This window comes from Eptesicus fuscus, chromosome 16 (genome assembly GCF_027574615.1).
Source record: "Eptesicus fuscus isolate TK198812 chromosome 16, DD_ASM_mEF_20220401, whole genome shotgun sequence".
Classification (NCBI taxonomy): Eukaryota; Metazoa; Chordata; class Mammalia; order Chiroptera; family Vespertilionidae; genus Eptesicus; species Eptesicus fuscus.
Genome location: NC_072488.1, coordinates 2,821,865 through 2,848,370, shown reverse-complemented (window position 1 = coordinate 2,848,370; position 26,506 = coordinate 2,821,865). Strand labels below are relative to the sequence as shown.

The following is a 26,506-nucleotide window of genomic DNA, read 5'->3' as shown; positions in this document are numbered from 1 at the left end:
GTCGGGGCCTGTGTCTCTATCCCTCGTCCCCAAGCCCGCCCGGCTAAGGGCCCGAGTTCCCGCCCAGCCGCTGGGCGTCCGGGCCCGAGCGCACCGAGGGCGGGAGGGCCTCACCGGTGACGGCGATGCAGGAGTCGATGGCGGCGCTCCGGCAGGCGCAGATGATGACCACGTAGTTGGTCTTGGCCAGCCTGCCCTCGACCAGCAGCCGGAACATCTCGGCGAGGCCCTCGGCCAGGGAGTAGGCGCACTCGATGATGTGCACGCTGTCGTTGCAGGAGCTGGCGGCCAGGCCGGCCAGCCAGGGCAGCTGCGCCGACGTGACGGGCGCCGCGGGGCCGGGCGCGGGCGGGCAGGGCTGCGGCGGCGCCGGCTGGTACTGCCGGATCTCCGTCAGGTGCGACTCGCGCCACGAGCGCAGGAAGATCTGCTCCAGGTCCTCCATCAGGGGCACCTGGTCCGCAGCTGGCAACATGGGCGGAACAGGCTTCAGCGCCGCCCCACGTGGAGGTCCTGTTCGCGCCCGCCCACACGCCCCACGTGGAGGTCTGTTCAGCGCCCGCCCCACGTGGAGGTCCCGTTCAGCGCCCGCCCCACGCGCCCCACGTGGAGGTCCCGTTCAGCGCCCGCCCCACGTGGAGGTCCTGATCAGCGCCCGCCCCACACGCCCCACGTGGAGGTCCTGATCAGCGCCCGCCCCACACGCCCCACGTGGAGGTCCTGATCAGCGCCCGCCCCACGCGCCCCACGCGCCCCACGCAGATATTTCAGACAAATACAGGGCAATTCTAAGCTCATGTAAAAACAATACAATCTGAGTTATTTCTGCTGCATCGTATTGCAGACAGCTGGGAAACGGGGAGAGAGGAGCAGCCATAACCTCACCATCCGAACAGAACCACAGCTATTCCTGTATGTTTCTCAGTACGTTCCCTCCGCGGGCAGTTTAAACCGCTGTGAGGGCTGTGGGCGTACAACCTCAGAGCTGGACCCCTTTCCCTCCCATCCCACCGGAATCCCGTCCACGCTGCTGACCATCTTCAGAAAGAGCACTGGCAGTGGGCAGGTGACGGTGGGCAGGTGACAGTGGGCAGCTGACAGTGGGCAGCTGACAGTGGGCAGGTGACCGTGGCAGGTGACGGTGGGCAGGTGACTGTGGGCAGCTGACAGTGGGCAGGTGACAATGGGCAGCTGACAGTGGGCAGGTGACAGTGGGCAGGTGACTGTGGGCAGGTGACAGTGGGCAGGTGACAGTGGGCAGGTGACAGTGGGCAGGTGACTGTGGGCAGGTGACAGTGGGCAGGTGACCGTGGGCAGGTGCTAATGGGCAGGTGACAGTGGGCAGGTGCTGTTCCATGACAGGGAGGCACCTGCACCTACTTAGCAACGCCTCTACTGTCCGTCCTGTCATTGCCTCCAGAGAATCGCCTTCACAGACAAGTCTGCAGTGAGCACCTGCCTGCAGAGAGCAGTGGTTCCCAGCCTTCTGGCCACGCCCACCTGAGCATCTCTAACATCCGGATGCCCCCCTCCGTGACACCTTATTCTTATTATTCAAAAAGTGACTCCTATTCACGTGGAGGAAGCCTAACAGGCTGTGAACTTGGGCGCGTCCCCCCTGTAGCGATCGCCCCTCAGAGGTCCCCGCGGGCGGGCGGGCGGGGAGGGACTCACCCAGCTGGACCAGGTAGTAGACGGTGAGCAGCAGCTGCATCTCCTCCGAGATGGGCTGCATGGCGGGGGCCCCGTACTGCTCGTAGGCTCTGGAGATGGACTGGGAGTTCTGGTAGCACGTGTACAGGAGCGGGCTCACCACCACGTCGTTCAGGTTCCCGCAGAGGTAGGGGAAGTTCCCGTGGCCTGTGGAGGAGGACCCCGCCGGTCAGCGGGCCTCGGGCACAGTCTGGGCCCCCGCCCCCAGCCCTGCCCACACCACCACGCCCCGCGCCTGCCTTGCTCCGTTTCCCTGTCAGGGTGTCCTCGGGGCCACCACGGACACACACGGCCAGGCAGAGACCACGGCCATGCAGAGAACACGGCCAGGCACAGAACACGGCCAGGCAGAGAACACGGCCAGGCAGAGAACACGGCCAGGCAGAGAACACGGCCAGGCAGAGAACACAGCCAGGCAGAGAACACGGCCATGCAGAGACCACGGCCATGCAGAGAACACGGCCAGGCAGAGAACACAGCCAGGCACAGAGCACGGCCAGGCAGAGACCACATACAGAGAACACGGCCAGGCACAGAACACGGCCATGCAGAAAACACGGCCAGGCAGAGAACACGGCCAGGCACAGAACACGGCCATGCAGAAAACACGGCCAGGCAGAGAACACGGCCAGGCAGAGAACACGGCCACGCACAGAACACGGCCAGGCAGAGAACACGGCCATGCAGAGACCACGGCCATGCAGAGACCACGGCCAGGCAGAGAACACAGCCAGGCAGAGAACACGGCCAGGAACAGAGCACGGCCATGCAGAGACCACGGCCACGCATAGAACACGGCCATGCAGAGAACACGGCCATGCAGAGAACACGGCCAGGCAGAGAACACGGCCAGGCAGAGAACACAGCCAGGCACAGAGCACGGCCAGGCAGAGAACACGGCCAGGCACAGACCACGGCCATGCAGAGAACACAGCCAGGCACAGAACACGGCCAGGCAGAGAACACGGCCAGGCAGAGAACACGGCCATGCAGAGAACACGGCCATGCAGAGACCACGGCCAGGCAGAGAACACGGCCAGGCAGAGAACACGGCCATGCAGAAAACACGGCCAGGCAGAGAACACAGCCAGGCACAGAGCACGGCCAGGCAGAGAACACGGCCAGGCAGAGAACACGGCCATGCAGAGAACACGGCCATGCAGAGACCACGGCCATGCAGAGAACACGGCCAGGCAGAGAACACAGCCAGGCAGAGAACACGGCCATGCAGAGAACACGGCCAGGCAGAGAACACGGCCAGGCAGAGAACACGGCCATGCACAGACCACGGCCAGGCAGAGAACACGACCAGGAACAGAGCACGGCCAGGCAGAGAACACAGCCAGGCAGAGAACAAGGCAAGGAACAGAGCACGGCCAGGCAGAGATCACGGCCAGGCAGAGATCACGGCCAGGCAGAGAACACGGCCAGGCAGAGAACACGGCCATGCACAGAACACGGCCAGGCACAGAACACGGCCACGCACAGAACACGGCCAGGCAGAGAACACGGCCAGGCAGAGAACACGGCCAGGCAGAGAACACGGCCATGCACAGAACACGGCCATGCACAGAACACGGCCAGGCAGAGAACACGGCCAGGCAGAGAACACAGCCAGGCACAGAACACGGCCAGGCACAGAGCACGGCCATGCACAGAACACGGCCAGGCACAGAACACGGCCAGGCACAGAACACGGCCAGGCGACGAAATGCGGGCCTGCATTTGGTTGGCCAACGGGGCCCCGTTCGAAACCCACACGTGCCCTCTCCTTCCTGCATACCCTGGCCACCTTCAGTTTTCAGGAGGAAGACCGGAATGCCCGCTCTGATTTCTTAGCTGTAAGATACCCCTCCCACCCCCTCCCACCCCCTCTCCTCTCTTCCTGCGAGCATGACACCACATACAGTAGTAACGCACTGAAGAAGGACCTGCCTGTGCACATGTGCATGCGTGTGGGGGTATGTGTGCACATGAGTGGATGTGCATGCATGTGTTCACAGATGCCAGCAGTGGGTGCCACCATCAAACAAGTCCTCACACTTCCAGGCCTCCCACTTCATTAGAAAAAGGGGTTTCTTCAGGTGCGCCCCGAATCGGCCTCCACGTGGCAGCCATCCATTAGCCCAGAGACACAAAACAGATGAAATCTAGTGTGGTGCCACGCTCCCCCTGGTGACCGTGGCTGTCCTTGCCCAGCGGAGTCAGACTTCACGGTCAGAAACACCAGCGGCCTCGGGCACCCACGGACCATCCCAGGCCGGGCCCCTGGTCCCTTCCATCAGCAGAGGCCGAGGTCCACCTCTAACCGGACGCTCATCACGCGGCAGGAGCTCAGGGAGGTCGCGGGAGCGAAGGAAGGAGAGGACAAGGGGACAAGCAAGTGGACCCCCCGGAGCGGAGCAGGGCGCTGGCCTGTGGTGGAAACTGAGGCATGCGCTCCCGGCTGGCACCTGGCGGGAGTGTCCGCTGATCTCGGGAGGACCCCCGGGATGTGACCTGTTCCTCGTGCCTCCCTCCAGCCGCCCCACCCCCGCCCCACCCCCGCTGCACTTGCCTTTAAATATCACCGGCTTGGCTTTGCATATTTTCAGCAAGTTGTCGGGAACGGACACCGGTTCCCCGGAGGCCACGACGGGAAAGGTGACGGAGGCTGGTCCCACCAAGCCGACCGGGGGCACGCAGGCCACGCCCGCGCTCTCTGGAAGCACACCGAGGATTAGGAAGACACAGACAAGGCATCCACCCCCCCACCCCCCCCAGACCAAGGTCAGGCCGGCCACCACATCTGCTACAGCCTGACCTTTACCCGCCCCCTCCACCCACGGGAGCACCCAAGTCTTGGAACCCCAAATTTCTGGGGCCAAAAGCACCTTGAAGGTCACTTGGTCCAACCTTTCCCACCCAATGACCCCACCTCCTCTTCGATATCCCTGACAGGTGACCGGCAAGCTCCTCTGAAAATTCCTTTGGGATCAGGGAACTCGCTACCGTGCAGGGATCCCAGGCTTTGTTAGCGACTCAGGTACACGGCAGGAGAGCCTTTGGCTGTACCAGAGTCAGCCTCACCAACACACAACAACACAGACCCACACGCACTCACACGCCACCGGCTGGTACCCGAGCCTTGATCTGGGGCAAGGCTCCTGTCACTCACCATACTTAGCTCTGTTCCCCCCACCCTGGGGGTAGCCGCCGTCCGCAGCTGAGGGAGACTCCGGAGACCACCCTCTGTGGCGCTTTTTGGGGGGCCCGGAGTTTGAGAAGATACCTAGACAACATTCAGAGGGAGGGTTAGGCTGTCACGGGCGGGGGGCGGGGGGCGGGGAGGGAGCTTCAATAAAACAGCCCCGACTCGCATGCAGAACACTCACTGATATTTCTTATTGATTTTTTACAGAGAGGAAGGGAGAGGGATAGAGAGTTAGAAACATCGATGAGAGAGAAACATCGATCAGCTGCCTCCTGCGCACCCCCCACTGGGGATGTGCCCGCAACCAAGGTAGATGCCCTTGACCAGAATCGAACCTGGGACCCTTTCAGTCCGCAGGCCGACGCTCTATCCACTGGGCCAAACCGGTTAGGGCTATATTTCTTAAAGTCATAGTTTGCAATGGGTTTTGGCCTCTATTGGCATCACTAGGCCTCAGGACACATCCTGTGAATGTTTCACTCCAAAGCTGTGCGGGTGCGTGAACTTGAACCTGGAGCCGGAGCTCCTTCGCCTTTAAAAGGGGAGATAAAACCTATCCTGCAAGGTGCTTTGATCAGGACTAAAGAGGATCTATGTGGCCCAGCCGAGGTGGCTCAGTGGTTGAGCGTCGACCTATGAACCAGGAGGTCACAGTTGGATTTCCAGTCAGGGCACATACCAAGTGTGGGCTTGATCCCCAATCAAGCAGGAGGCAACCAATTACTGATTCTCTCCCATCATTGATGTTTCTATCTCTCTCTCCCTCTCATTTCCTCTCTGAAAGCAATAAAAATATTTTTTTTTAAAAGAGAATATATGTAAAGCACAGAGTCTGGGCCCAATCAATGGTGGCCTGGGAGACCCACTTCGCAGCCTCTCACACGAGGAGCGGCCGCACATTCAAGCCACCACCACCCTTCACCACGTGGGGGCGGTACCGATCCACCGGTCTCCTCTCCCCCGCCCAGTCTAGAAAGCGAATTTCAGACTAAAAAAATCAAGGGCAGCAGAGGCCGGGACCCACTGCTGGCAATGAGTCACGCTGCCCACACCTGGTGACAGCACGCCCGTGACTCACGCTCTGTTCGTGGGTTATTCCCAATATCAAGAATTTTCGGAGGCAAAATTCCCCCTACCTTTACAGCTGCACATTCAATCCTGCCTGCATATTAAACGCACCTGGGAAACTTCTAGAATCCTCCACACCTGTTGCAGCCCCACCCCAAGGAAACCAGACCCCAGCACCTGGGTGGGGAGGGGGCCAGGTAGGCGGCTAAGCTGCCTGGTGAGTCTAAGGCAGTGGTCGGCAAACTCATTCGTCCACAGAGCCAAATACCAACAGTACAACGATTGAAATTTCTCTTAAGAGCCAAATTTTTTAAACTTAAACTTCTTCTAACGCCACTTCTTCAACATAGACTCGCCCAGGCCATGGTATTTTGTGGAAGAGCCACACTCAAGGGGCCAAAGAGCCGCATGTGGCTCGCGAGCCGCAGTTTGCCGACCACGGGTCTAAGGCATCTCCGGGGGAGAGGAACCGCTGTTCAGAGCACCGCTCCTCTACGCGTGCCCTGAGGAGCGGGCAGACCAGCTGGGGCCAGTTCAATCTGCCCGCACCTGGGCCCCACCTAGGCCGGCGCCTGGTCCCCGCCAAGAATCCTGTCTGGAAAGATCTCCGGAGAGCGAGGAAACGCCTCCTTCACAAGCGGCCGCCCGAGCTCACGGCAGCTGGAGACGGATTGCTTTCCAGTCTCAGAAAAGGGGTCCGAAATGCCTCTCACCCCTTCTGCAGACGGACAGGAAACGTGTTTTTAAAAGCGAGTGAAGAGTCCACGGCTGTGGCTCAGCAGCTGAGGCCGGCCCACCAACCAGGAGGCCACGGTGCCACTCCCGGTCGGGGCACGGGCTCGAGCCCCAGTAGGAGGGGTGCAGAAGGCAGCCAATCGGTGATTCTCTCTCTCTTTCTCCCTGCCTCCCTCTCTAAAAATCAAGAAAACATTTCTTAAAAAGTGAATAAAGAGTTAAAAACATAAAGTCCTCTGTTTACAAGGGGCTTTCCAACAGGGGGCTCCTTGCACGCTGCAGCCTCCGAGGCAGCTCCGGGTCTCGCTGTGTTGAGGCCACAGCGCCGGCTCCCGACCTCTGTCCTCCCGTGTCAAGGACAGAGCTCCCACGAAGACCCAGGAGCCAGCGCCGCTAAAAACGGCACTGAGCCCTGGCCGGTGTGGCTCAGTGGTTGGAGCGTCGGCCCAAGGACTGAAGGGTCCCGGGGTCGATTCCGGTCAAGGTCATGGACCTCAGTTGCAGGCTCGATCCCCGGCCCCAGTCAGGGTGCATGTGGGAGGCAATCCATCCACGTGTCTCTCCTGCATCCGTGTTTCTCTCTGTCTCTCCCTCGCCCTTCCACTCTCTCTAAAAATCAGCGGGAAACAGCCTGGGCTGAGGGTTAACAAACCACAGGGCGGCCTGCACCCAACTGCGAGGGGCTGGGCTGGGGGTCCGGGCTCGGGGCTCGGGGCGGAGGACTGCAGACACTCCCCCTTGGGCCTCACACCCAACAGGCTCCAGCCCATCAGTCTCCCCAGGGACGTCCCCAGCAGCTGTCCCCTGGTACTCAGTGTCTCCGGTGGAGGAGGGGAGGACCATGGGGTGTAACTTGGCATTCTGGGTGACACAGTTCTTCACCCCCCAAAGCCCTGACCCCGAGAAGGGCAGGCCCCCGGGCGGGCACCGCTACCTAGTGCCGAGGGCCGGGGCCCGGCCGGCAGCTTGCCCTTCGCCAGCTGCTGCTGCTGCTGCGGGGAGTCCTTGCCGTTGAACACCGCGGGGCCCGCCGCTGCGGGCAGGGAGGGGGGGTCGGAGCCCGGGCCTGCGAGAGAGAGAGAGAGAGAGAGAGAGAGAGAGAGAGAGAGAGAGAGAGAGAAGCACAGGTTAGCCCACCCACGCTCGGCGCGCCCAGCGCGCTGGAAATCACTGTCCTTCCATTTTCTCAAACTAGCTTTTCATCGGGAGGTCTGACTCCCGACACAGTGATTCTGTCCCTCTGAGAGAACACACACACATACACGTGCACACACGTGCACACACAGGCACACGCTCCTGCAGTGAGCACTCCCTGCTGGAAGGGCCGGAGGGACAGGGGTGGCCCGTGGGGCTCCGGGAACCCAGGGCTGGGCCGGAGACCGTCCAGCTTCCTCCCCCCTCTCCTTCCCCCCTCCTTCCCCCTCTCCTCCCTCCTCTCCTCCCCCCTCTCCTCCCCCCCTCCTCCCCCCTCTCCTTCCCCCTCTCCTCCCCCCTCTCCTTCCCCCTCTCCTTCCCCCTCCAGCGTCAGGTGTGCAGCAAACAGGCTCAGGGGAGCACAGGCGTGCGGGTGCCGAGGTCCAGGGGCTCGGGGCCTGGGGCTCCCGGGTGTGAGGACAATTCCGGAGGCCATCGTGGGTCCTGCTCCCCGAGGCTCACAGCACTCCCCGGGAGCCCCCCTCCACCTGCCTGGGTGTCGACTTCCCCACGCGTAAGATGGGGTCACCGCAGAGCCGCGTGAGGGTGACGGGAGTCTACAGACATCGCGTCCGCGAGGAGAGCCTGGCGGGCGGCGAGCGCTAACCCGCACCTGCTGGCCCTGCAGCCTGGCTAACTCTCACGGCCACCCTGCGGATGAGACGGCCACGACGCCCCCGACTTCGCAGATGGGGAAACAGAGGCGCCAAGGCTTGAAACGAGTCGCCCCCAGTCGCCCAGGGAGGAGGGAGCTGCCTGGCTCTGACACGGGGTGTTCGGATGCCCAACCCAACCAGATCACCTGCTGCCAGTCCTCACCTCACTCTGCCCCCTGCTGCCCGGGAGGTCCCAGGCCAGCACCGAGGAGCCTCGACTGCCCAGCCAGCACGGCGGGGAACAGAAGCCTGCGCGCCGGGGCTGGCTGGGGTTCGAGGAGCTACGTGCGGAGCCGGGGCACACTGGGCACACGCCAAAGGGCGCCGTCTGGTCTCGCCTGCCCCTCCCAGGTCCAGCACCGGCTCAGTGCCCGGGACACAGCCAGTCTATGCTGCAAACGGGGTGCAGAGGGGTCCCTCCACCCACCAACAGGGGGTCCGGTGACATGGCTGACAGGCACGCAGACCGCCTCACCCAGGGAAACGCAGAGCAGTCCGTGCTGAAAACGATTCCCAGTTCAAGGCGTTGCCGAGAAAGGGAACACAGCGGCCCGATGCACCCGGAAGGGCCGGCTGCACAACCAGCAGCCACGCGGGGGCTCCTCTGGGGCCGCTCCGTCGCCTCACCTGCCGGCTGGGCCCCCCTGGGGGCGCTGGGGTTCGTCCCGGGACTGGGCTCGCTGGAGAAGGCAGCTGGGGGCGCAGAGCTGTCCGGCGGCGGGCAGAGGGAGCTGGAGCCAGGGCCGGCGGGAGTCTGCCGGCCTCGGAACTCTACGGGACAAGACAGGGCGGTGACCCCCAGCTGAGGGACAGTGACGGTCAGGGGAGGACAAGGGTGAGCGTTTGGGGAAGAGAGAGACACACGACACAGGTTCTCTCTAGTCCACATAACCCTGTTTTTTAAATTTACTGTAAATGGCCCACACAGGCCAGTGGTCGGCAAACTCATTAGTCAACAGAGCCAAATACCAACAGGACACGACTGAAATTTCTTTGGAGAGCCACATTTTTTAAACTTAAACTTCTTCTAACGCCACTTCTTCAAAACAGACTCGCCCAGGCCGTGGTATTTTGTGGAAGAGCCACACTCAAGGGGCCAAAGAGCCGCATGTGGCTCGCGAGCCGCAGTTTGCCGACCACGGCGGGAGGCTGACAGTGTACACTGACTACCCGTCATGCTAAGTGGCGTTTTCATTCCACCAACCGCCCTCTCGCCCGCGATCGTGCCCGCTATAGAGCTGCCTCTGCCAGGTCCTGCTGACAGGCACCGAGGCCCGCCCGGAGGGCACCCCCCCCCCCGCCCCTCCCCTCGCTCACCGGAGCCTTTCCAGCAGATGAGGGGTCCCTGGGTCAGCGCCCCCTGTGCGTTGCGGACCAGGTAACACTTCAGGTGCTTCTGCTTCTTGGGCTGCGTGGTCAGCTTCAGGTTGATGTGGTTGGAGAACTCGGTGAAGTAGCAGAAGCCTTTCTTGCCACAGCCAACACAATTCCCAGAGAACCCTGGAGGGAGGGAGACACGGTGAGCCTCCCCCACGGCCCTGCAGAGTCCTCCTCACATCACACACCGTTCCCGCACATCCTCACATCACAGTCCTCCTCACATCACACATCACAGTCCTCCTCACATCACACACCGTTCCCGCACATCACACATCACAGTCCTCCTCACATCACACACCGTTCCCGCACATCACACATCACAGTCCTCCTCACATCACACATCACAGTCCTCCTCACATCACACATCACAGTCCTCCTCACATCACACACCGTTCCCTCACATCACACATCACAGTCCTCACATCACACACCGTTCCCTCACATCACACATCACAGTCCTCCTCACATCACACACTCTGACCAGCCACCAGAGCATCCCACAGGGCCAAGGTCCCCGTCCTCGTGGGCTGCCCCCACTCCGACCGACTCCCCCTGCCCACTCCCCCCACGCACCTGCCTCCGGGCGCCTGCTCTTCCTCCGTTAAGCGCCCCCTGCGTGCCCTCTGCCCATCACTCAACACTCCTCTCGAACGCCCCCTCCTCCAGGCATCGCCCCTGTCCCACAGCTGCCTCCCTGCTCTCCGGACCCCACGGCCTCCGACGCCTTCCGTAGTGGGGTAGTTACTGCGACCCCTGCCTTTTTCCCCGTAACCACCCCATGGGTCACAGTGTGACCGCGCGGGGGTGTGAGTTGCGTCTGTGTACGTAAGTGTCTGTGCACAGACGCGTGCTCGGCCTGCGGCGGATCGTCAGTAAACACCGGAGGAAGGAAGGAAACTGGAAACAAGGTAACTCTACGCGCGCACCCTGGCCGATTTCTGCACGCACGCTCACGTAACCGTCGAACACGGGCATTGAGCCTTTTGTCTCCAACGTGGGAACCCTGAGACGCACAGCTCGGCTGCCAACGCAGACGAAGGCCCTGCGAAACCTTCCACGCTCCCTGGGAGGGATTCTGACCCGAGTGTTGAAGCGATGGCTGAACGAGACACAGAGCCGCGAGACGGAGGACGCCGAGAGCCATTGGCCGAGGCCAGCACCGCCTTCCCGTCCAGAGACGGACGGAGGCCTCGGTCCCAGGAGGGATGTGGGCTGCGGGCCATTCCGGAAGCAGGGATGGAACCACAGGCCACAAGCGCGCCTCTGTGGTCCCGAAATGAAAGTGGGAGCCTCCGTCTTCCTGGTACGGGAAGCGTCTAGGGAGGCGGCAGGGAGGCGGCCCCCCGGCGCGGGCAGGCGCTTTCTGGTCGGGAGAATCCGCGGCTCTTCTGAGAGATGACCCTGGGCCGGGGAGGGCCCACCAGAACCACAGGCCGGCTTACCACCCGGGCCCAGGAGACGGGACGTGGTTTAAACCACCCCGGCTGAACACACGCCAGCATTCTAATCTTTCAAGGAACTGTCTGAAAGGCAGTACACGTGTTCATGAGGAAGAATACAGCTCGCCCTCTCTTTGGGACTCTCCCTTCGGACCCGGAGGTCTATGATAACCTCAGAAGACAGGTCTAGAAAGCATGCCGTAGAACCCGAGCCCCCAAATTCCTGCCCGGCACCAATGCCCAGGAGGAGAGAAATCAGTCCTTCCGTGTACTGCCCATGGGAAATAGCCCAGAACCGTGGTCGGCAAACTGCGGCTCGAGAGCCACCTGCGGCTCTCTGGCCCCTTGAGTGTGGCTCTTCCACAAAACACCACGGCCTGGGTGAGTCTGTGTTGAAGAAGTGGCGTTAGAAGTTTAAGTTTAAAAAATTTGGCTCTCCAAAGAAATTTCAATCGTTGTCCTGTTGATCTTTGGCTCTGCTGACTCATGAGTTTGCCGACCACAGGCCCAGAACAAAGAACCGTTCGTGGCCACACACGGCGGCACGCCGCGATCTTCCCGCGGGTCCGCTGTTGCTGTGGGCGGCATCTGTTTAACAGGCAGACCCTGCACGGGTGCCTGTGTGTGCGGCCACCAAGCCAGGCTCTCCCTTCTGCTGGAGAGAAAGCGTCTGTCCTCGCCCCCTTCGCTGCTGTGGAGCATGAGCCGGGGTGCGAATCCTGCCTCCCCGCTCCCGTGACTGTGGGCAGGTTAACGTCTCTGAGCTCTGGGTCTCTCGTCTGTAAACAAGATGAGAACAGCCAACATTTATCGCACGCTGACCAGGTGCCGCGCACTGAGCCAAGCCCTGGGCATGATAAATGTTCTCACGTAAACCCCCAGAAGCACTATCGAACGATTCTCAGGTTCCCCAGTTTACAGACGAGGAAATCCGGCAGAGAGAGGAAGTTAACTCACCCATGGCGGGTGGGGGAGGGGTAGGACAGGTATGAGAGTTAGGATTGAACCATTCTGCTATGGCACGTCCCCACAAAAATTCATCTTGAAGAGCATGAGGAGGGCAAAGTGCCTACTATGTGTTCAGCACCCAGTAGGTGCTCAGCAAAGTGTCATTCCTTCTCTCTCTCTTTCTCTCTCTCTCTCTCTTGGACAGGCACAGCTGTATTAGAGAGCAGAGCTCAGATGCGTCAGGTCAGGAGACTCAAGTCTGACCCACCGTAGGCCCTCACAGTGCCAAGGGATATGGGGGAAGTGGCTCGCTCTCTCCCGGTCCCAATTTCCCAGCCATAAAAGGGAAGGTGAGGGCTCCACGAACCCCGTGCTTCCTTCCAGAACCACAGTTACAGGATTCTTCTTTGAAGCATCCACAGTGGCTTCCTTCTGACGCGGAGGGCGGTCTCTGAGCACACGGCTAACGGCAGGAGGCCCGCCTGGGACAAACCCAGAGGGCTTGGTGGTAGCACACGCGGAGGCTCCAACCATCAGGAATGACCTGGAATCCTGCCACAGGCTCATCACCAGCACCCCGGCCTCCGTTCCTCTTTTAATGAACATCAACTGTTCGTGTGACCGCCAAGAGATCTTTCTAAAATGCAAATTTAAAACACGGTCATCGCCCGATTCGAACCCTCCCGGTGTTTCTTCGCCAGATAAACTGTGCGGGGAAAACGGGGAAGGAAGGGTGTATAAACGAGGAGAGAAAATAAACCCGAGGGACCTGAGCGACAGCCACCGCGTGCTTTGGGAGACTCTCGTTTGGATCCTCGTGGTAAAAACCAACTGTGAAAAAGACTATAAAATGACATTCGAGCACACTGGTGATTTGAGATTATTAAGGAATCAATGTCAAATTGGGGAGTGAGGGGGGGAGTCTGAGGATGTTACTGGATTTCCAACAAAAAAAAAAGCCCTTATTGCCCTTGCCCATTTGGCTCAGTGGATAGAGCATCGGTCTGCGGACTGAAGGGTCCCAGGTTCGTTTCCAGCCAAGGGCACATGCCCGTGGGGGAAGGGATATGGGGGAAGTGGCTCGCTCTCTCCCAGTCCCAATTTCCCAGCCATAAAAGGGAAGGTGAGGGCTCAACGAACCCTGTGCTTCCTTCCAGAACCACAGTTACAGGATTCTTCTTTGAATCCACAACATGGATTGAGCCCGTGTTGTGGGCTCAATCCCCGCCAGTAGGGGCATGCAGGAGGCAGCCAATCAGTGGTTCTCTCTCATCACTGATGTTTCTCTCTCTCTCCCTTCCTCTCTGAAATCAGTAAAAACATATATTTAAAAAAAAAAAAAAGCCCTTATCTGTTAGAGGTCCGTATTGAACCGTGTACAGATGGAATGGCACAGTGTCTGGGATTTGCCTCCGATAACTTGGAAAGTCGAGAGGAAGGAAGAGTTGGACGTGAAACCGGGCTGGCCGTGTGCGAGGAGCTGCTAACGACGCAAGACAGACACATTCGACGGTTCCCTCCCCCGTCCAACCCTCTAGTTTGGAAACGGCTGCCTGGGTACCTCTCCTAGCAGGACCCCCTGACCTCACGCAGCAGCCCCCGCCGGGGCCACCAGTGTCCGCCCCATCCCTCAGGCAGCCACGCTCCTTCACGCACCGCGTCCCTCCGCCCGACGTGCCCTTTGCCCGCTAGGACGTGCTTAAACCTCCAGAAGCAAGGTCATCTGGGTTCAAAGTCGGGGCAGCCATTTACTAGCTGGGTGGCCCTGAGCAAATCGGTTAACCTCTCTGTGCCTTTGTTTCGTCACAAATACAGGCTGGATAAGAGCGCTCCCACCCGCTGGGCTCCTGGCACAGGGTAAGTCGCCATCAAGTAGCTGCTGTTAGTATTCTTCTCCGGTCGGCAAAATTTGATTCTCTTTTCTTTAAAATACGTTTTTATTGAGTTTTTAGAGAAAGGGAGAGAGAGATAGAAACATCAATGATAAGATAATCATCTACCGGCTGCCTTCTGCACGCCCCCTAATGGGGATCAAGCCCACAACCCGGGCATGTGCTCTGACCGGGAATCGAACCCGAGACCTCTTGGTTCCTGGGTTGACGCTCCACTGCTGAGCCACACCCATCGGGCAAAATCTGACTCATTGCTCAGGGCCCAGCTCCAACACCACATCCCCGAGGCGGCTTTCCCAGCACGGGGCGCTGTGCGCCCTTGGCGGTCCCCGCCACGCTGCAACCCTGGCTCGAGTCCTGCCGAGATCTGGGTGAGCTGTGCCTCCGTGGGGGGTGCGGGCCCCGGAGTCCGGCTGCCTGGGGTCTCCCACCAGGTGCCGAGCCCCCAGAGAAGGACCCCGGAGAAGGACCGGGTCTGACTTGGCTCTGCGGCCCAGGCTGAGCGTCAGGCCCACCTTCCGTTCGGGGTTACACATTCCGAAAAGGCTTAATGACCTGCCTGCTGGGTGAACACAAAACTCGCTTACCCCCATCTAAAAAATGAGCACTCTTCTTACAGTGTTCTCTCTACACTGCCTCAGCCATCGGCCAATTTAGATGAGTTACCGTCAAAAAAAAAACCAACAAAAACTGAAATAGACACCTGGACTGTAATCTCTCCACTTTCTCAGACAAAATCCCTGTGGATCCGGTCACTAAAACAGACGCTCTCCGTTATCAATGACGGGCGGGGGAGGGGTGCCTAGCCGTTGCTTCCCCCCGGATGACCTGCAGTTCCGTTTTACAGCCACTACAAAGCCCGGAGCCCCGTGCAGACATCGGGGCTAATTGCAGGAAACCTGCACAGTGTGGAGTGTGCAAGCTGAGAGCATAAAGTTCCTTTACAAGAAGAAAGCCTAGGTTACTGCCCACCGGCCCGGGACCCACCTCCGAGGGCTTTTTGGCGAGCAATTAACAAAGACACCACTTCCTCCGCTCACCGCCTGAGGAGCGGGAACTGTTCCGGGGCCGGCGGTGAACGGACTGAAAGATCCTGGTCTCCACCTGGCAGGCCCTCCGGGGTTTACTGCCCTCGCAGTTCCTTTCCGGTCGCAGAGCGGTGGGGTCCGGGCGAGTCGCCACCCCCGGATCAAACGCAGGCCCCCCACGCCGGGCGGGCTCCCCGCACGTTCCATCCCCAGTGGCCTCAGAAGCAATGAAATCTGGGACGCCATCAACCACCCCGGAGCGGCTTTGGAAGAGGGAATTCCCCGGGGTTTCTCTTGTTTCCGAGAACTAGTTACCACAGGCCCATGAACCTGCCCAAGAAGAGAGTTGGCTTCAACTTTCCCTCTCCCTGGCGTCCACTGTCCCAGGGCCGTCTGTCCCTCCAGTCAGCATTCATCGGCCTGGCTTCAGCGTTCACAGGGGGCCGTGTCCCCCCACCCCCGCCCTCCGGGCAGGAGCTATTGCGTTTCCTTCTCTGGGTCGATCCTCCCTCTCCCCTCCCCACCCTTCTGTCCGCAGCACAGGCCTCAGACAGAAGATGTGCTCAGCAGATATCCCCTGCAGTGCAATCACCCGCCCTGCACAAACGGGACGTTTAAATGCTGTGCACACGGGAGGTACAGAAGAAACTGAGAAAGGAATTAACCCAGACGTTTTTCCCATAAACTCCCACAATCCAGCTGGCTCCTCCAGTGAAGCCGTCCCCGAGGCTATGTCTGGAATAGACAGATCATTACCAAGCTTCTCCTCCGGGGAAACCCAGGGCCGGGAGAAGGGGTCAGGAGAGGAGTGGGCATCCCCTCCCCCTTATGGGGGAGGACACTGAGGCCCGGCCACCACAAGCAAGCTGTGGTCACACGCAGGACTGGAACCCAGCTCCCTGGGCTCGGTCTCCCCTGATGGGGGAGTGTGCTGAGCGCAGAGCCGGGCACACCGTCAGAGCTCCGTCAACGTGGGAACCAAGAGAGCCAGGCTGGGTCAGCCTGGCCTCCACTCTGCCCGGGCAGCGGGGTCTCCGTGAGCCAGTGGTTGGTTGGAAGATCAAAGCCCCAGTGTCCCCCCTGCGGACCCAGACCAGGAGGCGGGACCGGGAGGTGTGGTGGTTCACGAAAGGGTAGACTTTGGAGCCAGGAAGAGCGCGTTCGAATCCTGCCCCTGTTGCTTTTCTCATGTGCCCCGGGGCAAGTTCATGAACAGGTCCAAGCCGACCCCCAAAACCAGGATGAGCGGGACACCTGTTGAGAGGTGCGAGGTAGGCCAGAGGAGCGCTGGGCGGGGGGGTGCCCCGCAGTTACTGGGATATGCAGGTTCTGGAGGCAGGAACACACTCAGCCTTGTTCTCCTGCCTCACGCCGATCGCTTCGGGGAGGGCCTAGGACAGAGTTCGGGTCCCACTCCTGACACAGGTAAGCACTCGGGAGGTTTCACGAATACAGGTTTTTTTGAAAAAAAAAAAAAGGAAACTAAATGATGGAGTTTCCACAGGAAGGTAGTCACATTTTAAAACAAACCTCGCCTGCCGGCGTGGCTCAGGGGTTGAGCATCACCCGGTGAACCAGGAGGCCATGGTTCAACGCCCAGTCAGGGCACACGCCCGGGTTTTGGGCTCCATCCTTGGTGGGGGGCGTGCAGGAGGCAGCCGATCCATGATTCTCTCCTCATTGATGTTTCTATGTCTCTCACTCTCCCTTCTACTCTCTCTGAAATCAATAAAAATAAATAATACATAAATAAAACAAATCTCACTTCCACTCCATTCCACAGAGATCGTCCACTGGAAGACGTACGTGGTGTGTGACATGCTGACGAGTCCCAAAGGTGGCCCATCCGCCACCACCGAGGCCCCCTGTGCCCGCCCGCCGTGCGGACGGAGCCGGAGCCGGAGCGAGGAGGAGGAGGGCAGAGGAGGAGCTTACCGAGGAGCGCGTTGTGCCCGCTGTCGTCCGGCAGGAACCTCCTGTCCACGGCGCACACCAGCAGGTGGCCCGGCAGGCTGGGCGCCTTGGCCCCCACGAGGAGGAAGCCCGCAGGGACGTCGATGGGCTCGCTGCCGATGGAGACGAGGCGCAGGTCCTTCCCCGCCTGGCAGAACCCTAGGGGGAAGGGACAGGTGTGCCGAGGGCTCCGGGGCCAGGACCGCCCGGACAGAGGGAGGAGGGCATGCTGGGCCTTGTGGGGACCCGCCTCCACCTCTGGGGGTGGTCGGCTTTGAGATCCACCCCGAGAGATGGAATTAGCCCCCTGGTTCCGGAGGACACTTAGCCCCATGCTCTCATGACCGTCGGTGTCACCATATAATCACGGCACAAGGGAAGCTCAATGGGAAACACTGCAGACAAACGACGGTAAAGTAACATGTACACAAGAGCGGGTTGGGCTCCGTGGACAGGGCCTCAGGTTCGATTCCAGTCAAGGGCACGTACCTGGGTCGCAGGCTCCATCCCCGGCCCCGGTCAGGGGGCGTGCACAAGGCAACCCATCAATGTGTCTCTCTCACATCGATGTTTCTCTCTCTGTCTCTCCCCGTCCCTTCCACTCTCTCTGAAAATTAATGAGAGAAAAAAAATATGTCCCCGGGTGAGGATTAACAACAACAAAAAATAAAACGGTGTCGGATGCACCCAGATGGGGTATTATTATGTTTTAAATGTATACAAGATAAACCCGCAAGAAATGGCGAGTGATCTGATATTTTCACACCCTGCATGTTACGGGTGTGAGGACAGGCGAGAGGCAGGAATAAGGGGTGAGGTCCTGGGGTCCTTGGTGGCCTCGGGGGACAGATCCGGGGGCCCGGGACCCAGGGGACACTCAGCGTTGACTTTTACTCTACACCCTTGGAACATCTTGTGCGTAAGAGCTTCTAAACACAGGGGTGGGCGGAAGTGGTAAGGCAAGAATGAAGAAATAACACAAAAATCAACTGTTTCGCATACTCACAACTGGAAACCCACTTCTGCCCACCCCTGCATCGCTCCTATTTAATAACTAAGTGTCCAAAATTGTCTGGGGGAAAGGGAAGGAGGAGGAACCAGCTGAGTTTTCTGGAGGGGCCTCCTCCTGGGGCGTCCTCGCTCCGCTTGTCCACCCTGATCCCAGATGCTGCTTCTATCGCTGGTTTCCGAGCGAGACGATGAGACCCCCGGCGACGCCACAACACCGCAGCGCTCTGGGAACGCTCTCCCCGGCGCACCTGCTTCGCCGTTTACAACGCACCGTCTCCGAGGGCTCCCTCTGCCCCGGGCGGGAGGCAGCGTCGGGACATCTGCGGGCCTACTGTGTGTGGCACCCGCCGGTAAGCGGCAAAGCTGCCGTGGGCCCCCGGGGGGACGTGCTTCTGCCCCAGTGTGAGGAGCTGGACATCGAGGCTCAGGGAGCCTACATGGTTGGCTCAAGGCTGCTGGGAGGTGGGCCCTGGGGCCGGGTCGGACCCTCAGGCTGGGGTAGTTCCCTTCATCCTCGTGGGGAAGCCCCGAGACTGAGGCCGAGCGCCCAGCGGGTCTTCACCCCCAGGCCCTGGGCCGCTCCTGCAGAGCTGGGGGACCGGCTGTGGGCAGTCGGGGTGTTCACTGCATGTTCCTGGGAATTCTCTGAACATCACCCTCATGACCTCCAATGGGGAGTCCACCGTTTTCTTCCTTACTCGCCGGCCTCTGAGCGCCTGGACGCTGGACGTGCTACTTCTTGAACAGCCAAGGGGTTGGCCTCCCTTTCCCTGGAGGAGCTGCCCCCGGGAGGGCCGATTCCCCCCCCCACCCCCTGTGGGCCATCCTGTACCCACAGGCCCGCAGGCAGGCTGTGCGGGGCCTGCACAACCCACCCAGTCACTCCTCCAGCCCTGCCTGCCCGCAGGCTCCTAGGCAAACACACTGCTAGCAGCTCCCCGAGCTGGCTATCTGCTCACCCTGCTGGGCCTTTGCACATGCTGTTCCTCTGTCTGGAAGGTCCCCGCTGCCCCCACACCGATTACAGCCTCCCGGCTAACTCCTGCGCATCCTCCAAAACCCAGAGGGAGGGCCACCTCCTGCAGGAAGCCCGCCCTGCCTGTGTCAGGAACCTCTCCTCTGCCCCCACGCACCCCACCCCGGCTTGCCCAGCCCACCCTACCAGCACCTTCCACGTCACGTGTGAAGTGGCTGCCTCCTGGGACGCTCCGTCAACGAGGGAGCTCTCGTACCTTCATTTCCGTATTTGCAGAGCAGGGCTCAGCGGTTTTAACGAATGAACTGACTAATCCCTAACTAGCGACAGCTCTTGACTGTCTGAGGCTCGGACGGATGAGCTCACAGGGGGTCTGGCCAGTGGCAGAGCCGGGAGCTTATCCGGGTGTCCCTGAGCCCCAAGCGGTCCCCCACCCGGCATCCCCGAGCCACAGCGCCCCCCAGCGGCAGGGATCACGTCGCTGGGTTTACAGGGCTCCTCAGATGACGCATGTCTGCTTTTTCAACAGTAAAATACCAATAGATGTGAGTTTATTCCTACCGATCAGTGCCTGGCCAAGCACCTCAGTGGGGGAGATATATGTTCATTTTAAAAAAAAACGAATGTAGAAAAATGACCTCCGGGATCTGAATCCACCTGTAACTTAGTCCCAACAGCGGCTGAGAGGCTGTGAGCGTGGCCGAGCCCACAGGGCCTGGGGTAGCCAATGCTGCAGGTACCGGAGGGAGGGCCCCCAGCCACTGCCCGCTGGGGGCCGTGGGCACGGGGACAGCCACGGACGCGGGGCAGCGGGCACCGCCGGGCAGGGCGGGCAGCTCACCGTCCGTGGTGCAGCATCCTTCGGGAGGAGGGTGCATCTGGTAGGGGTTTGGGGGACAGCTCGGCTCCAGGGCCCCGTCCCCCTCTTCTTCTTCTTCCTCATTGTCAGCTCGGCTCCCACCTGGAAGGGGAGAGAGGAGGGGGACAGGCAGAGGAGGTGAGTACCCAGCAGGTGACCGGCCCTCACCCCGCACCGCGGGCCTGACCGCCACTGTCTGAAGACGGAGAGCGGAGGCTCGCTCAGGTCCGTGACGATCCCAGGGTCACAGACTCAGGCCGGGGCCTGGTGTCGTGACCTCCGATTCAGGGTCACGTCTCTTCCCACCCACGAGGGTTACACGCGTCTGCACACGCACCGGGGTTCAGCCCGTATATAAAGAGTTGAAAAGGACAGAGCGGGAAACCTGTACATAGCAGGCACCCCAAGAATATCCGAGTGGGAGGCGCAGTGGTGTTAAAACAGACCATTTTAGCCCGGCCGGCGTGGCTCTGTGGTTGAGCATCAACCTATGAACCAGGAGGTTAAGGTTTGATTCCCGGCCAAGGCACACCCCAGTGGAGGGTGTGCAAGGCAGCCGATAGCCGATCAATGACTCTCTCTCTCTCTCTCCCCCTTTCTCTCTGAAATCAATAAAAATATACTTTTAAAAAGCCACACAGCCGGAACCGGTTTGGCTCAGTGGATAGAGCATCGGTCTGCGGACTGAAGGGTCCCAGGTTCGATTTCGGTCAAGGGCATGTACCTTGGTTGCGGGCACATCCCCAGTAGGGGGTGTGCAGGAGGCAGCTGGTCAATGTTTCTCTCTCATCGATGTTTCTAGCTCTCTATCCCTCTCCCTTCCTCTCTGTAAAAGATCAATAAAATATATTTTTTAAAAAAGCCACACAAACAGACCATTTTACAGACAAGGCCACTGAGGCTCAGAGACCCGCACTGGCCCACAGCTGCTCAGTGACGCGCTGAGCCGGGCGGCTGTCCCCAGGCGTCGGACGCCCACGCGGAGCCGTCAGCAGCTGCACTCGGCGGGGTGCAGGCCAGCGTGACCCGCCGCCCGGCAGGCGCGGGTGACAGGTGTCAGTGTTTACCCAGGGCGAGCGCAGGCATGGCCACAGAAACACAAACACCACCGGCCACGCCCACACGGTGCCACGCGGCTCAGGACGCCCGCCAGGCGCAGGCGGCTCTGTGTAAGGAGCTGGTGTTTGGGCAGGAATGTCAGGAGGAACTGCCCGGGGAGCCAGGAATCAGCCAGGAAATGCCGCGGCTCCCGGCTCCCGGCTCCCTGCGCGTGAGCCGTCACGCAGCATCTTGTCCCTCCCCACGGACTCTCGGCTCCTGGAGGGCGGGGGGCCCCTTCCTCACCTGTGACCCGGGCGGGGTGGGCACCCAGCCTCAGCGGCACCTCCCTCCCGCTCTGAGCGGGCACGGCGACGCCGCACTGACCAAAGCGTCGCGAAAGAAAGGGGCGCGTCCCAGTCCGTGAAGGACCGTTGAAATACAGTCCTTCTCACGTCTCTTAACAGACATTTTGGGTAAAACAAATATTTCTCGACTCGTCTTGAAACATCACTTAAGAGAGAGCACACCGATTGCTCCTGAAGCGGGGTCCGTGCGAACGCCCGTCCGTGCCCCACACCCGGAGACGCGGTTCCTCCTTCGCGGTGTCACGTCCGCTTTTCCCGCTGGTTCTCGGTGGCCATTTCTCCTGCTTTTATCTGCTTGGCCCTCACACCCTCCAGCCAGGCAGGGGGTTCGGCGGATTTAGGTCAGTGATGAACGCGTGTGCAGCGGGAAGAGATGGGGCTGGGAGTCGGGAAACTCCAGTGAGAGGAGTTGGGTTTGCCCCCGTCTGTGTGGCTGCAGGAAAGTTACTTAACCTCTCTGTGCGTGGGAGCCTGCAACCCCAAAGTGAGGTCCCTGGGAGCTGGGAGCGGCTCCGTGGGGAAATGAGGCCCTCGGAATCCTCGAGGTGTGATGTAATCGCACAGGTACCGGCAACAGCGCCTCCCCGTGGCCACTACTTTATTTTATTTTTTAAATACATTTTATTGATTTTAGAGAAGAGAGAAACATCAATGATGAAAGAGAATCATTGATTGGCTGCCTCCTGCATGCCCCCTGCTGGGGACCAAGCCTGCAACCCAGGCATGTGTCCTTGGCCAGAATCGAACCTGGGACCCTTCAGTCCGCAGGCTGACGCTCTATCCATTGAGCCACACCGGCCAGGGCTGGCCACCATTTTGAAGGTGCCTGAGGGACGAGAGGCAAGCCAGCTCCGACCCGTGGCCTTGGGACGGTCCCAGCAGGAGTGCAGCAAGACCCCTGGTGTCGCTGAGAGGACACGGAGGTGGCGAGAAGAGTGTGGAAGGCTGACCCGGGGGGGACGCAGGGGGCAGGACTCCCTGATGTTTCCTTCCTGCCATTAAATGCAGGCGGGGGGAGGGAGGGGGAGGAAAGTGGGGGGATGCCTGAGCAGAAGGTATCGTCACACCCAGACCCCAGGCGCCGGCCTCGCAGCCCAGCCCACCGTGGGCACTCTCACAGGCCTTCACCACCCACGGGCGGGTGGCAGAGAGCGCACGCCCTAGTGCCAAACCCAGACCACGCTGAGCCGGTGACCCCGAGGCGGGGGGAGGGGCTGCACGGAGCGGAGGGCCGGGGTGAAAGGGGGAGAACGTCTTGGGGGCGGAGGGCGCCCAGGAGTCTGCACGATGCCGCTCAGCCGGAAAGCACAGGAATGCAGACCCCGGAAAGCAGGCGGGAGGAGGTCTTAAGCCGCAGACGGTGGAAGAAAGCGCTCCAAATCCAGCCTCCAGGGAAGCGGGATTAAGGGTCAAAGGTCCACGCGAGGCGTCCCGGGCCTTTGATGGGGTGAGTCAGCCAGGGACCAGCCGAGGAGCCCTCCTAAGCGGAGGGAGAGCCCAGACTGTTTACCCAGGTCTCCGGGAGCGGGCGGGGGAGGGGGGCTCGAATGGCGCCAGACGCAGCCAAGGGGAGGGGACCTTCGCACGGGAACTGCGACAGGCCGCCCTGGGCTCCTGGGGCCCTGCTGTTCCAGTGAGCACCCCAATACTGTTCTCGTGCCACGAGAAAACCTGCACGGCATTCAGGGCGGGGGGCGGGGGGGGGGGGCTATAGAAATGTACCTGCATTCTCTTTAACAAATGCTTTCCTCAAAATGCTGGGTGGGGTGTCTTTAGCTTGGTTGGTCTTTCTGTTTAAAAAATAAATAACGCCCTGGCTGGTTTGGCTCAGTGGATGGAGCCTCGCCTGAAGGGTCCCGGGTTCGATTCCGGTCAGGGGCACATGCCCGGGTTGTGGGCTCAATCCCCAGTGGGGGGCGTGCAGGAGGCAGCTGGATGAATGATTCTCATCATTGATATCTCTATCTCTCTCTCTCTTCTCCCTGCCTCTCTGAAATTAATAATAATATTAAAAAATAAAAATAAATAAGTAACACATCAAGGTATTTCCCCTAGAACCGTGGTCGGCAAACTGCGGCTCGCGAGCCACAGGCGGCTCTTTGGCCCCTTGAGTGTGGCTCTTCCACAAAACACCATGGCATGGGCGAGTCTATGTTGAAGAAGTGGCGTTAGAAGAAGTTCAAGTTTAAAAAATTCGGCTCTCCAAAGAAATTCCAATCGTCGTCCTGTTGGTATTTGGCTCTGTGGACTGATGAGTTTGCCGACCACGGGGCTAGAAGGAGGCGGTAAGACCCCTCCCTGGAGAACCAAGCACCCACCGAATCACCGGCACAAACCGGAGACGCTGCCCGAGCGAGGGGGTCACAACGCTGTCGCTGAGGAAGGCCGGCGACAAGACCAGAGGCCTGCCCGGAGCCAGGCAGACCGAACAAGACGCGGCCCGCAGCCGGTTTATGGGCAGGAGCCGGGCCGCACGGTTTATGGCGACAGTGAGCAGACCGGAGAGAGGACCCTGCCCACCTCCGCGGCCGCTAGGAAAACAGAGCCTCCCAAGCCGTCTCTCTCCCGTCGGCCGGGCAGACGGGGAAAGCAGGAGGCCGCTCTGGTCTTCATGCCCGCAGGAGGGCAGAACCAGGGCCACAGCTGGTGGGAGCCGTCAGCACTCACCACGGGGCACTGAGGGGCGTGGGGGGGGGGCCCTCGAAACCGTCCCTGGACAGTGTCACCTGCCCAGCGCCCAGTGGGCAGGCGGGGCGCCCCGAGCGGTTAGAACGTTCGGGAGGCGGCCTCCCGTTAGAGGCCACGAGGGTCGGTGGAGGTCTTAGACGTAAAGGAAGCTGAGGGGACCCTCCTCTCTCCCCCCACGTGAGCATCCTCCAAAACATCAAGCAAACCATCCTGCCGTCTCCCCAAATCCTGGGACTCAGTCCCTCCCGCTGGTGGAGGTGAAGGTGCCAGTCCAAGGAGCCACGTTACTGGTCATTATTGCTCTCATCAGCTCATCGTTAGCAGCTAAGCCTCCCGCGGCTGCGAGGAGCTAAGGGCGACTGACCACTTCCCGCGTGTGTCCCCAGCCTTTCCGCTAGCCAAGCGCAGTCTGTCGGGCATTCTCCCGTGACGTCCCGTCTCCCACAGGTCCCAGGAGGGCGTCCCCTGCCGGACACTGGCCGTGCTTCCCATGGGAACAGGAGGGAACTCTCGGTTCTCCTACTTCAAGCTCCTGACCACCATCCGGTCTCTCTCAGACCCGGGTCCAGTTCCCGCGGGCGCATAGCTGCTCCCCACAAGGCGAATCCAGTGAGGACGCGTTAAAGGGGGACACGGGAACCCCTCCCGCCAGGCCAAGGAGGCCTCAGGGATCACAGCAGATCCCTGCCCCACCGCTCCCTACATCAGTGGTCGGCAAACAGCGGCTCGAGAGCCACATGCGGCTCTTTGGCCCCTTGAGTGTTTAGCAAAGGCCAGCTTAGGAGTACCCTCATTAAGTTAATAACAATGTACCTACCTATATAGTTTAAGTTTAGAAAATGTGGCTCTCCAAAGGAATTTCAATCGTTGTACTGTTGATATTTGGCTCTGTTGACTAATGAGTTTGCCGACCACTGCCCTACATGCAGCCCTCCATCTGCCTGCCCCCGCCCCCCCCGACACACACACCCACACATTCACGTGCACACATACGCACACATTCGCACACAGGTCCACATGCACACTGACACACACACACACACACACACACACACACACACACGTCACGACCAGCCCGACACAGGACCTGGCCCACGGCACGCTTTCTTATCCAATCAGCTCCCTGATGGTGGTTTTAAACCACAGCCCCGTGTCACGTCAGTCGCTCCGGGAAGTCTGCAGGGAACTTCAGGTGAAGGACATAAATGACAGAAAGAACTTCCATTACAGGAACCGTCTCGCGCTACGGATTGCTGTGGGGTCCCTCTGGCCGTAACAACACCCGAGAAAATGCAAACCCAAGACGGGAAAATGCCACCCCTTCATTCTCTGGGCAGCGCTGTCGGCGGGCCTGGAGATGATGCCGTTATTCCTGGCACACGTGACACCCATGAAGGTGTGTCCTCGGTTTTCACGCTTCCAGCGGACTCGCTCCTCCCTGCTATCGCCCGAGAAACCGCCTGGACGGCTTTGCAGGGAGACGGCCTCGCCTCGCCACAGGGGAGCGCAGCGGAGGGTCAGAAGCACGTTGAAGTTTCCGACCCAAACCTTTTCCTAAGTCCCCCCAAGGCGAACGCGCCCTCTTCCCCTCTCCGCTCGGCCCCCATGCCCCTCGCTGCAACCTCGGGCCGCCGCCTCCTTCAGCGTGAGCCGATGAGGACGCCCGCGCCACGGCCCTCCCCAGCCGTGCTTTCTGCCAGACCCCGCGTGTCCCGCCCGGAGCGGAGGGGAGGGGGCACAGCCCCCCGGAGCCCCGCGGGCCTACCTTCCAGGGCGGAGAGCTGCTGCTCGGCCTCCAGGTAGAGCTGCGAGAAGACGGGCCGCGGCTCCAGGCTGCTGGAGCGCAGCGAGGCCTCGATGGAGCTGTGCAGCGCCTCCTCGAACCGCGTGCTCCTCAGCTGCCCCGCGTACGAGTTCCCCATCCTCCCGGAGAGCGGGCGGCGGCTGTTCAGAACGGCAGTGCAGCTTCGGTTAGACACGCTGGCCGGGCCCACCAGGCCCCAAAGCAGGAGGCCACCCCCCACCTCCCCCCCACCCCATCCCACCCCCACCCGCTCAGCAAAGAGGAGGAGCCGGTGGGTCTCGGGCCTCAGCCACAGCCGCCCTGGGGCAATTACAGGAAGTTATATAAGTCACAGCTCTGGCTAATTTAGCACGAGGGGCGGGGGGCGGGGCCCCCCCGCACAGGCAGCCTCCAACACCGCTTAGGATTTGCCTGGAAAGGGGCTCCCAGACCCCAGCTTTTCCCCGAGTGGGGACCCTGCCCCTGAGAGACCCCAGACCAACGAGGCTTTATTCTCCTGGACTCGCAGAGGCAAGGCCCGTGCCACTGCGTGTGAGGGCGGCTGGCCATCGGTGACCGTCGGT

General features: G+C 60.6%; 1 protein-coding gene across 1 annotated transcript in view; it reads right to left on the bottom strand.

Moving 5' to 3' along the window:
• GREB1 (growth regulating estrogen receptor binding 1) overlaps positions 1–26,061 on the bottom strand; it is a 57,012-nt gene extending 30,951 nt beyond the window's left edge. Inside the window, exons 1-10 of the mRNA XM_054727913.1 lie at positions 25,905–26,061; positions 20,028–20,147; positions 17,182–17,358; positions 9,877–10,059; positions 9,187–9,330; positions 7,644–7,775; positions 4,871–4,984; positions 4,271–4,414; positions 1,675–1,860; positions 115–465 (exon numbers count right to left, since the gene is read on the bottom strand). Of these exons, the coding sequence (XP_054583888.1) occupies positions 115–465; positions 1,675–1,860; positions 4,271–4,414; positions 4,871–4,984; positions 7,644–7,775; positions 9,187–9,330; positions 9,877–10,059; positions 17,182–17,358; positions 20,028–20,147; positions 25,905–26,061 (1,708 nt within the window). The remainder of the gene's footprint in view (positions 1–114; positions 466–1,674; positions 1,861–4,270; positions 4,415–4,870; positions 4,985–7,643; positions 7,776–9,186; positions 9,331–9,876; positions 10,060–17,181; positions 17,359–20,027; positions 20,148–25,904) is intronic.
• Between the last annotated feature and the right edge of the window lie 445 nt (positions 26,062–26,506).